At 37.0% G+C, this 14,254-nt stretch overlaps 1 protein-coding gene across 2 annotated transcripts; it reads right to left on the reverse strand.

The window, feature by feature from the left end:
• Positions 1–1,341: 1,341 nt before the first annotated feature.
• On the reverse strand, positions 1,342–12,269 carry LOC139715287 (vacuolar protein-sorting-associated protein 25-like). Of its 2 annotated transcripts, none has more exons than XM_071626865.1 (6): positions 12,153–12,269; positions 7,431–7,558; positions 5,520–5,573; positions 5,026–5,114; positions 2,327–2,402; positions 1,342–1,652 (listed from the first exon to the last, which is right to left on the reverse strand). In XM_071626865.1, exons 1-6 carry the CDS (start codon positions 12,200–12,202, stop codon positions 1,540–1,542), a joined length of 510 nt encoding a protein of 169 aa, XP_071482966.1. In that variant the 5' UTR covers positions 12,203–12,269; the 3' UTR covers positions 1,342–1,539. The 2 variants fall into 2 exon arrangements, with proteins under 2 accessions (XP_071482966.1, XP_071482964.1); XM_071626863.1 differs by having other exon boundaries at positions 7,413–7,558.
• Between the last annotated feature and the right edge of the window lie 1,985 nt (positions 12,270–14,254).

Below are 14,254 nucleotides of genomic sequence, written 5' to 3' on the forward strand. Positions count from 1 at the left end.
TAAATTAAATACATTGGAAAGCCAGAACCCAGACAACCTGAGTAACCAAATATTCCATTTGATGTAATATCTCACTGAAAGATTGAACTGACTTTCAGCAAGAACTATTGAACAATCAGAGAGTGGTGTGTGTGTGTGTGTGGGGGGGGGGGGGTATGGACCAGGCCTATGAAACTATTTTCTAATGTACTTTCTCAATACCTTATATGAAACTGACTTCACTGGAATATCTCTAACAGACATTTTTTTTTTTTAATGGTTATGAATGTAGTGCAGAAAATGGAACTGCTGGAAAGATGTGGTTTTGGGGCAGGAAACAAAATAGAGTCATATGCGATCTTCTGATAGCTCCACAATGTAAATTAATCTCAGCCAAGCTGGAGGTGAGATTCCACTATCTCATGAAGTGGACACGAACACATGGAGGACAATCAAACAAACAGAATGGGAGAAGTTGCATTAAAATTGAACAAGGAAAAAGAATGCTATGCATTTGTAAAGTTGCATGATTCTAGTATGTTGTCACTACACTGATAGACATCATAACCTCAAACTGAGTGTGCAAAGTGAATGAGATTATGATGTCATTCTCTCACAAGTTTCCCATTGGGCTTTCACTATGAAAGCTATCACAGGAATCATGTTTGGATTGATAATGTAGCAACTACAAAGTAATCACCCTTATAAGTTGCCATTTCATGTTTTGATTAAGGCCCACGGATGATAACCTTTAGTTGCTTTAGCAACCCTGGAGAAATATTTACCTAACAACTTCATTTCAAAATAATTTTCTCCTTCTGGACCAGTGTATTCCATGATGTCTAAAACCATTCATCTGAGAGTTGCAGTTAATATTAGATTTAGGAATTTGTCCAGTGACAATTAATTTGAATACGCTTCTCTAGATCTCAAATATTACTAGCATATTTACTGATTCCTATGACAAAGCGAAATTACCAACACACTGTTGGTAACCTTTCATACTACCCTGAAAAGATAGTCACAACTTTGAAAGCATTATCTCTGTGAAATGATGTACAGTCTAAACAGTTTGTTCCATTCACCTTAAGCTGAGAACAGGAAAGATATTATAATATAACATTTGAAGGTTGTTGTTTTTTTTCATCTCCACTAACTCTGCTTTATTTGATTGGAAAATTAAATTTACATGATATGGACTACAGGAAACAACTGTAAAAGTGGTAGAGATTGCACATGAGCATAATCGCTTATTGAGAGGTTATATCAATGAATGACCGATAGTTGTGGAAGCATATATATGCCTCATGTGAGAGTACACTTACAAGAACTTAAAATCACCTCTTAACTCTGGATAGAAGAAAAAAAAATTGCATGTCGCAAAATCCAATTCTGAATCTCCCTGGCACATGTTGGTCATGTGGTATTATGTAACGTTAGCCACATGTCTTCAAGGGTTTAGATGGCCCTTCCACATTAGTCATTCAAACTTGAAGTCTCTCTGTGCTCATGAAGCTTCTTGTGAAGCAGTCCAGCATGCCTCAAAAACAAAGGAATGAATCAGAAGAACTTGACTCCTTCATTAGTGTCAAACGCTATCATCTCTGCCTTTCGCTGACGTTCCAAACATTTCAGCGCTCTCTTCAGCAGCCAGTCTTCTAAGCCATAGAACTCTGGATCAATAGAAAAAAGGGTACATCCATCACATGCTGTAAGGAGGATGACTGTAATACAATCAACTCTTAATAACATTGCAGCTCTTGGGAGTGCCGTGTAAGCTGCTTCAATTTGGTAATATTCCCCTTTGGGGATGTACTGAATGAGTACATGTTCTTCATATTTTGGTGCGAGAACTTACTTTCACTAAAGGCAGAAATCTTTATGTGGCTTCCACTTTAATGCAATGCAAGATACCTTGACACACTTTGTAGGAAAGATAGTGCACTCCTTGCTAAAGTGTCAGAACATTACCTCGTGCAGGGTGTGATGAGATGACATACATAGTAACAGTGCAATATCTGTGAGTGTTAAGTTGCAGAAAACAATATGAAAAATTCAAAAACTTATTTCAAGATATTTCAGAGATATCGATATGAGCTACACTGGAGAAATTGGGTTGGTAACAAAATCATGTGGTTGCATAAAGTACCACTATATTAAAAAGGAAAGTGGTCGACTAGATTACACTTCTAAATGCTTACGCAACATTTTTTCACAAAGTATATTCTTTAATCTTATCTAAATCTCATCACATTTTGCATCACATTCATACATAGGGATGGCATGTGTCCACATATCAATGTTGTAGCATCAACACTGTCACTATTGGGTAGATGCTACTACTAACCTTCCTTTGCTGTGTCTTCGCCACTTGTCAATTCATATAACGTGCACACTGTGTTGGTCATTCCATTGTTACTGGCCTATGGTAAACATAAATAAGATTACTGTAGTAGAATGCAAAGGTGACAGCACAAAAGGTACGTTTTAATTTTTTAAAATGTTGTAAAATGGTTGAAAACAAATGAGCAGCTCGTCTTCATTGCCTGTACCAAATACATGTGTATGTGTATGAGAGATGAAAGACTTTAATACATGCCAGTTACAGACAGGGGAACACTCACTTCACTTTAAACCCTACACAAATCATGTTCATGTTTACTCACCTCTGACAGAACACTAAAACCAGTCCTACGTATACTTGGGCAGGTGTCCATGGGATATATGTGTTATAGCTAAATCAGCTTGTCCTCAATGGGTTAAAGTTACAAGCATATAGTGGAATACCATGAGAATGTTTTATTGCAACTACAGTTGTAGCATATACATTTTGTATGTCATTCAGTTCAGGGACCATTCACTTTAAAGACTTATCTTATTGATAACTTCCAGTAATAGGTTTTACCACCTGAACTGCCAATCACCTTTCTTGATTTCAATATACAGTGCACTCCCGCTACAACGAACACGGTTATAACGAAATTTCGTTATAACGAAGTAAATCTTCTGGTCCCAAAATTATCTCCATTAAAGTCTATGGTACAAAATTCGCTTATAACGAACACGGTTATAGCGAAATTTCCGTTATATCGAAGTCTTTTCCGAGCACCACAGACAAAGAAAAACAAAAGAAATGTGTTCCGTTCGAAATGTTCGAAATGCGAATTGCTTTCGAAAATACGTAGCGGAACAAGCATTTATAGCGTCTCTGCATGGGTGAACGATCCACATCACTCCGCGTGTTTGCTCCTTGTGTCACGCACAGTTTCTGAGGGGACCTTGCGTTTATTATTGTAATACAGTATAACTTATCCCATCACATTTCACATAGCTTTCCAATGTATGATGAGTATTTAGCAAACAGAATATGTGGTTTCCTTGTTTTCGTTACATATTGTATTTGCTCAGTTATAACGAAATTTCGTTATAACGAAAGAAAACTGGTGGTCCCGAGCATTTCGTTATAACGGGAGTGCGCTGTACTGCCAAGGCCATATTAGGGTGCTGGAGGGTGGGTGGCATGGTCAAGAAGAGAGATGGGTGTGATTAAAGGGAACATAAACCCAAAGAGCAATGTGGATTGAGTGAAAGCAGTATTAGGATGAGTAGAACACATCACTGAAAGTTTGAGGAAAATCGGACAAATGATTCAAAGATATGAATTTAAAAAATTTTTGTGTTGGAACCGCTGGATGAGGAGACTACTAGAGGTTATGACGTATGAGTGGACAACAATACAAAGAAAATATAAAGAAAATTCAACAAAAATTCACTTTTCTAGCTTTATGAAAAAGCACTTGACTATCAGAAAGCAGGGGAATAATTGCTACCCTTAACGTAATATGTCAGTATCAAGTTGATGGAATTTGTAATTTTCATGAAAAATGAATTTTTGTGGAATTTTCTACTACATTTTCTTTATATTGTCCATTCATACTTCATAATGGGTCATAACCTCTAGTAGTCTCCTCATCCAGCAGTTCCAACACCAAAAACTTTAAAAATTCATAACTTTTGCATCAATTGTCCGATTTTCCTAAAACTTTCACTGATATGTTCTACTTATATTGCTGCTTTCACTCAATCCACATTGCTCTTTGGGTTTGCGTTCCCTTTAATGAAATATAATGACAATCTTTTTTTTCTTCTTTGCAACACCTTCAGGAATCTGATGAAAGTGCAGAACAGCAAAATCCCATTAACAAGGACATTGCAAGGGCAGATCCAGAATTCCGTACAAATCCGCACAAATTCTTCTCTATTTTCTGTGAAATATTTTGAAATTCACATCGCAACAAACAAACTACCAATTCCCACAGTTTAACATGTCACGGTTACAGGACAAGTTCACCTTCATATACATGTGAATTGAGTGAAGGCAACAATATTAATAGAACACATCAGTGAAAGTTTGGAGAAGATCGGACAATCCGTTCAAAAGTTATGAATTTTTTTAAGTATCTGCGCAGTCACTGCTGGATGAGAAGACTACTACAGTGTGTGATTTCACATGCGTACAACAATATAAGGAAAATAAAAAGAGAATTTCACAAAACTTTACGTTTTGAATAAAGTGCACATTTCTTCGACTTGTTAGTGACGTATGTTAAGGGTAATATTATTCACCTTGCCTTCTGAAAGAGAGAAGAGTGTTCTTTTGCTATGCGAGAAAAGTGAAAATATGTTAAATTTTCTTTATTCTTTCTTTATATCATTGTACACATGTGACATCACAAGCTATAGTAGTCTTCTCATCCAGCCCTTACTGAGCAGAAACTTCAAAAATTCATAACTTTTGAACGGATTGTCCAACTTCCCTCAAACTCTCACTGATGTGTTTCTGCTAATATTGCTGCATTCACTAAACCCACATGTCTATGAAGGTGAACTTGTCCTTTAATTAGAACCAAATGGTTTACCAAACTAAAAGGGGATTCTCATTTTATCTGATCTTGTTTGAATGGAGATCACACACTTTCCCAACAATGAATGTACAAGAATAGCTACTGGTAATGGCCCTGGATATATGCTTTGCTTTATACTTACCCATCGGTATATGAGATTTCCCCATTCCTCTGGTGTTCGCCACATAACGAGACATCTTGTTCTCCCCTTATCTGTCCATTCAATATTTCCTACAGAGGCAACAAAGCATGAAATATGAAATGGTATACCTCTGTATACATTTTCTGTAATAAAAAGTGTTTAGATTATGATTATGTGCTATGTAACATGTACTGTATGTCATTTAATGTAACACACTGCTTCAGTTTCATTAGCTGAATCATTATAGCTTATCGTTGGTTAACAGTCACATTAATTTCAGGGGTTAGGCAGTTTAATTGCTTACTTGGTTGCAATGTCAAATTGATGTGTCTAATATCTGAAGCATATGGCATTCATCATCTTGATTGTAACTACCAATAATGTGATGTTAACAACTATGAAATGATACAAAAAATGGTTACTGTTGTGGAGTTAGAGGCAGATTCTTCTTCTCGGGTCTTTTTGCATTGTTCATTTATTATTAGCACACTAACCTTTTACCCTCAAGTCTTCAAGCACAGCCTGTATTCCTTCCGCAGACAGCTTCCCTGAGAGATGAAATTAAGGACACTTACTCTTGCAATACTACATGAAAGGTGTACAATGATCTTAATCTTCCAATCATGGTTGAGGTCTCAGAATAGACATGATCATTTTTTTAATCACTGCAATATATTTCTACTGGTATAATGTATTTTGACTTGCAATCTGAGTCATAGTCATCTAATAAAACATGCCAACTTTAGATGATGACTTGATAAGAATCTGAAAGATTTTTGAAGGAAGCCTTCTTTTATATTCATGAATTATAGTGTTATTCCACACCAAGTTCAAGTTGGCTCTGACAAACAAAATAAAATCAAACAATCATAGTTTTACACCTTTCATCAAAGTCAGAACAACAAAAGAAACTCAAACATGAAATACGATGTTGTAATAATGTCATAGCCTCACAATCTCCAAATGACCTACAAACAAATCTCCACTAGATTTCTTTGTGTCATTTGACATGATCTCAAGAAAGAAAACTCTCATCCTTCTCATCTGCTGCACTGCAATAACCTAGCAATGATGGCTTCCAGACTTTCGGGGGGGGGGGGGGGGGGGGGGGGGGGGGGGCATTTCCACTGTTAAAGGATACATTTCAGGGATGTCAGGTTATTTTCTGTTTCCAATGTGCATTACCCCCCAATACAATACAATCTGTTCAAATACTTTAATGAGAGATAAATTTGCCCCAAAATTGCTTGAAAGAAGCAATTCTGTAGAATTTTTGCCAAAATAATTTGTGTGTGTGTGTGTGTGTGTAAAACATACGCAACGTTGCACAGGACATCTATGAAATAACATATATATGAAGGTCAAATACATGTGCAGTGAAAATTTGTGTTTTTTGACTGAATGGCCTAACATTGCTTAGAAAAGGTGATAACCAGCACTAAAATTCTGTTGAACACTGTGTTTTATACCATTTCTATATTTAGTGGGGTATCACATTTCACACGGACAGACAAAAATGTGAGTTTTGTATGTCAATTTTATAAACATATCCCATGTCAATCTTATTATATTTCCCACTATAGTAGAAAACACAGTGTTTAATAGATGAAGATGCAACCATTCTGTTGGACTATACTCTATTCAGTGAGTCAACTTAAAAAAAATAAAAACATTCTGTGATTGCACTTTACAGAGTTGTACAAAAGTGCCCTGGAGATTGAGTCATGCAAGAATGTCTGTTTTGCCAAACTAAATCTTTGTCTGCAGACAAGATAGATGCCACTATACTGTCATATTTCCAGTGTTTTCGTATTTTTGTTTGTTTGAACACACTGCAAATGACCTTTGTTTATACAAATCCAACTCACAAATACATTTCAGAACATGGTTTTCTCACCAACTGTGTATCCATTTACTTTTTAAAACTGAACTAAACTCAGTCCATTCACAATTAGGCATGACAGATATTGAACCCCCAAACACGATTAAGTTAAGTTCACTTTAAAATCTAATCATGGGTTACAGTAGATGAACACTAAGAATATAAATTATGAAACAATTATGACAGATAATGAATCACAAGAGATGCACAAAAGACAAAAAGTGATTCAATAACGCCATTCATCAATGACTATTAAATGCATGGGCTAAAGAGAGTGAAAATGCAGGAACTATTAGTCTTCATCCAAAGAACTGTTCACACATTGACCAGAAATACAACTAATCGATATTCAATGCAAACTCAAAAAAAGTTCATAAAGTTGACTACATCACAACATCACAACATCACATATTGAATAGCCACACTGGTTCCTCGACTTTCAACAAAGGAAGTAAGCATGCTGCATTTTCTGCAAGGTAGGCTATAACATCACATAAAAGGATACTGTTCAACTTGGCATTACTGAAGAGAGGAGAAGATGCTGCCTCTTTGACATCTAGTGTGTATATCCTGTGATGTTTGTGGTATGCAAGCAAAAGATCACACCATGCTTGAATCTGCTTCTTCCTCACTTCTAGATTGGGCTGTAATCTGCAGGAATGAATAGTATATTAAAAACATCTATCAACACACATCTCTTAAAACAGAAAATGTGGTGAGTGATTACAGAAAGTATTAAATTAAGAGACAGAAAGAGTGTAGTCTGGTTTTTAAATGCCTGCCTATCTACAATGTATATGATAAATAGATGGCTTGTAGATGTCAGAATAACTTACACACAACAAGGTGACTTCAGCACAATACACACATGAATTTAATGCCTACAGTTGTACAAGAAAAGATGAAGGGAGGGATCATCAGTATTCATTTCGTACATAAACAGAAATGTCATCTTCCATTTGGGGCTCCATTAGACATTAAAGGTGCATAGTCCCGGTAGTGTAGAGGGCGCTGTTGATGATACTGCCGATCACCGTCAGCACTGATACGAAAATTACCGAAATTGAGCTGTCATCAAGAGTAAAGTGCGTAGGTGTTGCTAAGTAATGTTGCCTTCGTTGTCTTCTCTGCGCATCACGCAGTCTATAGTAATGCCAGGGTGTGTGCATACAGCTGTATGTGCTTGTTATTATGACATCACAAAAGAGGTTTACTAAAGCTATCATCCCCCTCAGCCGAATCATGAGCCGAACTGTGATCGGACCACTGACTACAGTGAATCTGACTTCTTCGGACTCGGGGAAGTGGGCCACAGTGTAAGCGCTAAAGAGGAGTCGATAGCTTAGGTCTCTATAGGAAACTTGCGCTGTGCGCCCGCGTGCGCATTTGACTAAAACACCGGGACCATCTATGCACCTGTAAGTCTGACAACAGAAACCAGTACTGGTCACCAATATGTTGCTCAATCAATTCACCTGCATGCAGCTAGATCTTTGAAAACTCACTGCAGTCAGGTTGAGACACACACATATCTATCATCACAGTCAAAAAGCACTTTTCGAGTTTTACTTCATGTATATGTTATGAAAACAGAAAGAGGTCCATGACAAAAAACCAAAAACAAAACAAAACAAACAAACACACACACACACACACAAACACAACTATCCTGATACACAAACATGCACAGCTGTCATATTCTACTCCCTAGGATTATAGTTGCCTGCAATCATGCAACTACTGGTGAATTTTAAATGAATGTCCAATGTTACTTAAAGTTTGTTTGTTTGTTTGTTTGTTTGTTTGTTTGTTTGTTTGTTTGTTTGTTGAACATTGTGGTTTAACCTACCTCCACTGCATCAAGGAAGGTAGTCACTTTCTAAGCAAGCATTGTGATTTCTTGGATTCAGGAAACAGTGAGCATTCTAAAACCTTTAATGCTCTTATCGAGGCTAGTATCTAAAGTGATTGATTCCAGATTTACAGTTTCTTCATATGTAGACTATAAGATAATGACAAACCAATTCTTACATGTCAGATGTTAATCACTATCTTATAGACTTTTATTTCTATCTCTCATATCACTGAAACTCTGAGGTCTCAAGAATGAGAGCCATTAGAATAAATCTTATATTCGCTAGGCAGCATATTGAATGATATTCTCATTTTGCTTTATAAATCTTTCATTCAGCCACATGTTATACGTGTGTATACATGTACATGGAACTGAAGAGTGTGGAACTTCATCTCATGTAACTAGTTTAAATTGTATTTTACTTTGTCAGAAGACTGCAATGAGAACAATCACTTATCATCCATTATGGATAAGTTTAAAAAAAAAAAAACTTTTTGAACAGAAAACTACAGGTCATGGTGTTTTCTACTTGATTGATATTCCATTCAAACATAACTTTATGTTGGATTTGTTGAAAGGCAATTTACTTCATTGAGTAGAATACTGTCAATGTATTCAACACTCCTACGCAACAAGAGGTAAACAGTAGTTTACCAACTGGTGCTTTAAAAGTGTGCAAACTTTCAAAATCCTGATATTCCTAAATAGGAGTTAAATTGTGGAATTCCTTGACAAGGGACATCCGAAAGCCAATACAGGGAGATCCAGCAATATCATGAAATAGGCCCCACCACAGGGTGCATTTGTATGTATGCAAGCAAGGTTAGGTAGTGTAAGGTAGTATCTTTGGCAAAATTAGTGTATAAGCTGTTATTTTCGCGAGGGCTTAATTTTTGCAAATTTCATGAATCACAGTTGAATCGCGAATTTAACAACACATGAAAACGTCCTCATGCGCTTTGTTCCCAGAGCATTAAGGTAAGCGTCAGCGTCGATTCGCGAAAACAACATCTCACGAAAATGTCTAAGACCTCGTCATTCGCGAAAATAACAGCATATAATACAGTAGTGGAGGGACATATACAATGAAGATCTACATTAGGAAGTCTTTTTTTAGAATAAAAGGATAACAGAAAAGAAAGATCACAGAAATGAAAAGAAAAGAAAAAAGGGAAGGAAAGAAGGAAGGACAGAAAATGCTAAGCTGCAAAAAATTCATCCCACAAAGAAGCTTCGAAGCTCCTTGGTCCCACGGCTGTATCAATCACACACACAGGTATGGTATTACCGCCTACCGGATAGCATGGTAATTCTGGACACGCACATTTTTGCATACTAATGACATTCAGTATGCGCGAGACTTATTAGATTAGCCTTGCAGAACGTTGCGTGGACCGAAATCGCAAAAAATGCGACTCAAGAATGTAAAAAATGTGAAGAAATTCACATTTTATCTCAGATTTATAGTTGAGTGACCTGCACCTCATCATAGTTAACCCGTTCCTTACGGGAACCTGGTTTACCAGGTTCCCGTGGGAGCAACTGATATACGGGAACCTGGTTTACCAGGTTCCCAAAATGAAGACAAGAGTGCCTGCTTGAGTGGCCTAAATTCATGTTTCTTTGTTTTAAAATGCTCAGAAAAGTGGGTTTGATAAAAAGATTAGAGTTTATTCTATCAGAATTTGTTCTCCTGCTGTTAAAAAAGTTTTTTTTTTTAACAGTATTATGTACCTTTTCCTGATTTAGTTTTTTGCTTGTTCTGCTGTAAACTCGTACGAACATGTACATAATGATCAAGGCTGAGATCAGTTAGAAATGCGGGTTCGCTGACCCCAGTCACCTCATTCAGGTACCTGGTTTTGTGTAGAACAAAAGATTCTGAGAGCTCATCAGCGCACGCTCTATTCATCTTACCTCGCACCCGATCGATATTTCCATTGTTCACGGGCACATGTAGTTGACCGTAGAAAGGGGGACACAATGAACCGCTTGACTGCCTTCACACAGCTGGATTACCAACCTGTGTGCCTCTCTGTCGACGGGCGAAAAGATTCTCGTTTGGGGGGATTAAAGGCACTCAGATAATTGCGGAAGGAACGAGTTAATATTTATGCATGTTTGAATCACATTTCATAATTCTATGAAATCCCACTCACATACAAGAAAAATGCTGAAGATTCCAATAGAACCACAAGTTCACTGAGCGATATTCAAAAAAATTTGCAGCTATTGTCCTCAAACACAAACGATGCATTAGTTGTGCACTAAGGAAGCAACTCGTCACCCGCGCTCCCATAGACAAAGCACGTGAAATAGAAGTTGTCGATTTTTTATCGCGTGAACTGTTCGATATGTTCAAGATAGACATTTTACCATGAAATACAAATTTTGAGCCTCATTTGCCGATTTTGTCTTTGTCGTCCGCTTGGTAAGAATGTGTACGGTGATTCGTGGGATGAATTGTGACTCTGGTGCAATGTGCGAAAGACATCCGATTATTTCATTACGAAAATCGTGTCTGGAATTATAATGCGATTTTACACTGCGCAAAAAGACAACTTTTTGGAGAGGGGTATATTTGAAGTCTATTTTCAAAAAATCAGAGTGAATAATTTTCATAATTTTGCAAAATTTGTAATTTTCAGGACTTTGTGAATAACTCGTGCTATTTTTGACTGAAATTTCATCTTCTGAGTACGGAATTCAGAGCCACAAAAAAAAGCGTCCGGTGATACGATCAACTCTCCTAAATGCTCTTTGGTGGGGCCGCCTTCACAAAGAAAGCTCGAAAGTATATTGTGCAAGAAAGCCCCACTGCTGTGCTTATGGACTGTCGAGTGTTGTCACTGAACGCCACATATGGTATGGGTGAATTTACAATTATAATATGTAGAGTCTTGCCAGCGCCAGGTAAGCCGCCGTATCAATATTTAGTAGACGAGAATTGTCTGCAGACAGTGCAGTGGTCATGATAAGGTAGTGCTGCCTGCTGCAGTGCTGGGGGCCCATTTCAAACATTACAATTCCACTTTTACACAAAAGACAAAAATAAGAAAGATGTTGATAAATATGACAGGGCAAGAAGAAGCTATACCTGCCTTGCATAGTCTGTCTATCAAGGTGGATTTGATCCATCCTGCTCCCAATAATTCCGAGTATAAAAAAAAGGTTTCGAAAATAAACGGTTGAGAGAGAGAGAGAGAGAGAGAGAGGGTTGGTGCAACTGACACAAAATAACATATATGGGACTGTTGCTTTTTACTTTCTACCAATATTCTAAAGCTGGGAATGTGACCACAAAAGTAAAATGAACGAACGATATTACGGGGATTTAGTTATAAAAATTCTAAGATCTGATTGAAATGAGTGGAATAAAACTGATCTTACGTGAAAAATGGTGGAAATTCGTACTGCCACGGCCACTCGTAATTCCCCATTGCATTGCAATGCACTCTCGCTCCGCTCCTTTCCCGTGTGAATTTATCATCGACCTCAGCTCCTCGTCCTGATCGTTGACCTTTTGAAGCTAGTCGTGAACATAGACCGTCAGTACCTTTATACCGCGTGGATAAACAGTACGAATATGAAGCTTGATTTGTTTTGTTTTGTTTTGTTTTGTTTGTTCGTTTTTGGTGGCTGTCTGTACCATGACAATGGGATGATAATGGGATGACATGATAAGAAAAAATCACCTCTATTTTTAAATTAAGAATGAAAGATACAGTATCTTACATGATACAATATTGATTGTACAATGTGCACTCATAGAATATTCCCACACACGTATTTTTTTATTTCATCATTAATATTACAGACTATTGTTATTATTATTATTATTATCATTATTATTATTGTTATTATTATTATTATTATTATTATCATTATTATTATTGTTATTATTATCATTATCATTATTATTATTATCATCATTATTATTATTATCATTATCATTATTGTTATCATCATCATCATCATCATCATCATCATTATCATTATTTCATCTGTTCATGTCGTTACTAAGTTATAAACGTGAGTCTATTTGACACTAATCCTTATGACGAGGAATGCCCCGAAGGATTGCCAGGTACATAATTATGCTTTCTGGCATAATTTTAGACTCTTCAGCATCTAACATTATGCTAGGCATAATTTGGCTGTTTTTAGCATAATTCTAGCGTAATTGCTATAAAAAAGGAATCTTCAGGCGTTTTGTCTATTGTGGCATGGCCGGCGCAGCCGTGGGGGCCGTGGGGGCTCGGGCCCCACACTTTTTGTGCACCATACAAAGGAATACATAAGACGTCATCACTTAGGGCCCCCACACTTTTTTCAACCCGGAAGTACGTAAGTGGCACTAAAATAGAAATAGATAGAGATCTTGAAGTATGGGACGGTAAGATTATGTTTTTTCTCTGAAGACCTTTTTATATATATATATATATATAACACCCGGAAATGGGAGGGGAGAGAATGAGCTGAGGATCCTTTTTTTTTTTTTTTTTTTTGGTTGTCAGCTGAAGAAACCCGGAAGTGGACGGGGTTGTGGGCGAGGACCTTTTTTTTTTCTTTTTTTTTTTTGCTTGTCAGCTGATCGGGCACCACAAATTGCAAATTGTAGCCAAAAAAAAAAATGCTCAGATGATTGGGCACCACAATGAGAAAGGGCACCACAATGCGATTGGAGACCATAATGCGATTAGGCGCCACAATTAGATTTTGTTTTATTTTATCTATTTTTTGTTGTTGTTGGCTTGTCAGCCGACTGGGCACCACAATTCGTAGAAAAAAATGTGAGGACTTTTTTACTTTTTTTTTGCTTGTCAGCTGATTAGGCACCACAATTGGTTAACATAATGTGACATAATTTCATGGCAATTTAGCATGATTTTAGGCCGCTTCAAGCACAATCCCATTTTTCTCACAGGTCACACTGTTATAAAGCCCATAGTGGTTGAAGATATTTTTTGAAACACGATGGGAACACATCAGACTTGGATGCGTACCAACTTTTAATGATTCCGAGTGCCTCAAACTTTTATTTTCCTAGTTGAGTTAAGTTTAGTTCAGTTTATTCTATTTCACCACGGGTCACTCACTGCAGTCAATGGTTCTTCTGTGAGTCCGTGTAGTTTTATAATCATACATCATATAGTTGTTAAAATTGAATGTTGTTGTCCATTACCATTATAAGAAACCCAAATACGGGTACGCCCATCTTCTATAGATGCAAACTTCACTGGTTACCAGTTGAAAAACGGATCATGTTTAAACACTCAATAGTGTATTGTTAATCAAAGAACTTATTCACCACCAACCCAAACACAATCATAACCTGCGCTCCTTCTCACAAAACCATATCTGAAACCACAAATCCTCTTCTATGCGTGCAATCCGTTAAAACCAAAACATTATGGCAATAGAGCCATCGAAGCATCTGTCCCTGTTCTCTGAAACTAATTATCTACAGAATTGGATAATCATGCCTTCAC

Source organism: Diadema antillarum, unplaced genomic scaffold (genome assembly GCF_040938485.1).
Source record: "Diadema antillarum isolate AM-2024a unplaced genomic scaffold, OU_Dant_1.0 seq00003224_RagTag, whole genome shotgun sequence".
Taxonomy (NCBI): domain Eukaryota; kingdom Metazoa; phylum Echinodermata; class Echinoidea; order Diadematoida; family Diadematidae; genus Diadema; species Diadema antillarum.

Excerpts from the sequence above, each read along its gene's own strand:
- LOC139715287 (XM_071626863.1), bottom strand. The coding sequence starts at position 12,202 with ATGGGGAATTACGAGTGGCCGTGGCAGTACGAATTTCCACCATTTTTC. Across the intron at positions 5,115-5,519 it reads TGAAGACTTGAGGGTAAAAG|GAAATATTGAATGGACAGAT; the intron begins GTTAGTGTGCTA and ends TTGCCTCTGTAG. Across the intron at positions 2,403-5,025 it reads GAAATCTCATATACCGATGG|GCCAGTAACAATGGAATGAC; the intron begins GTAAGTATAAAG and ends TGTTTACCATAG.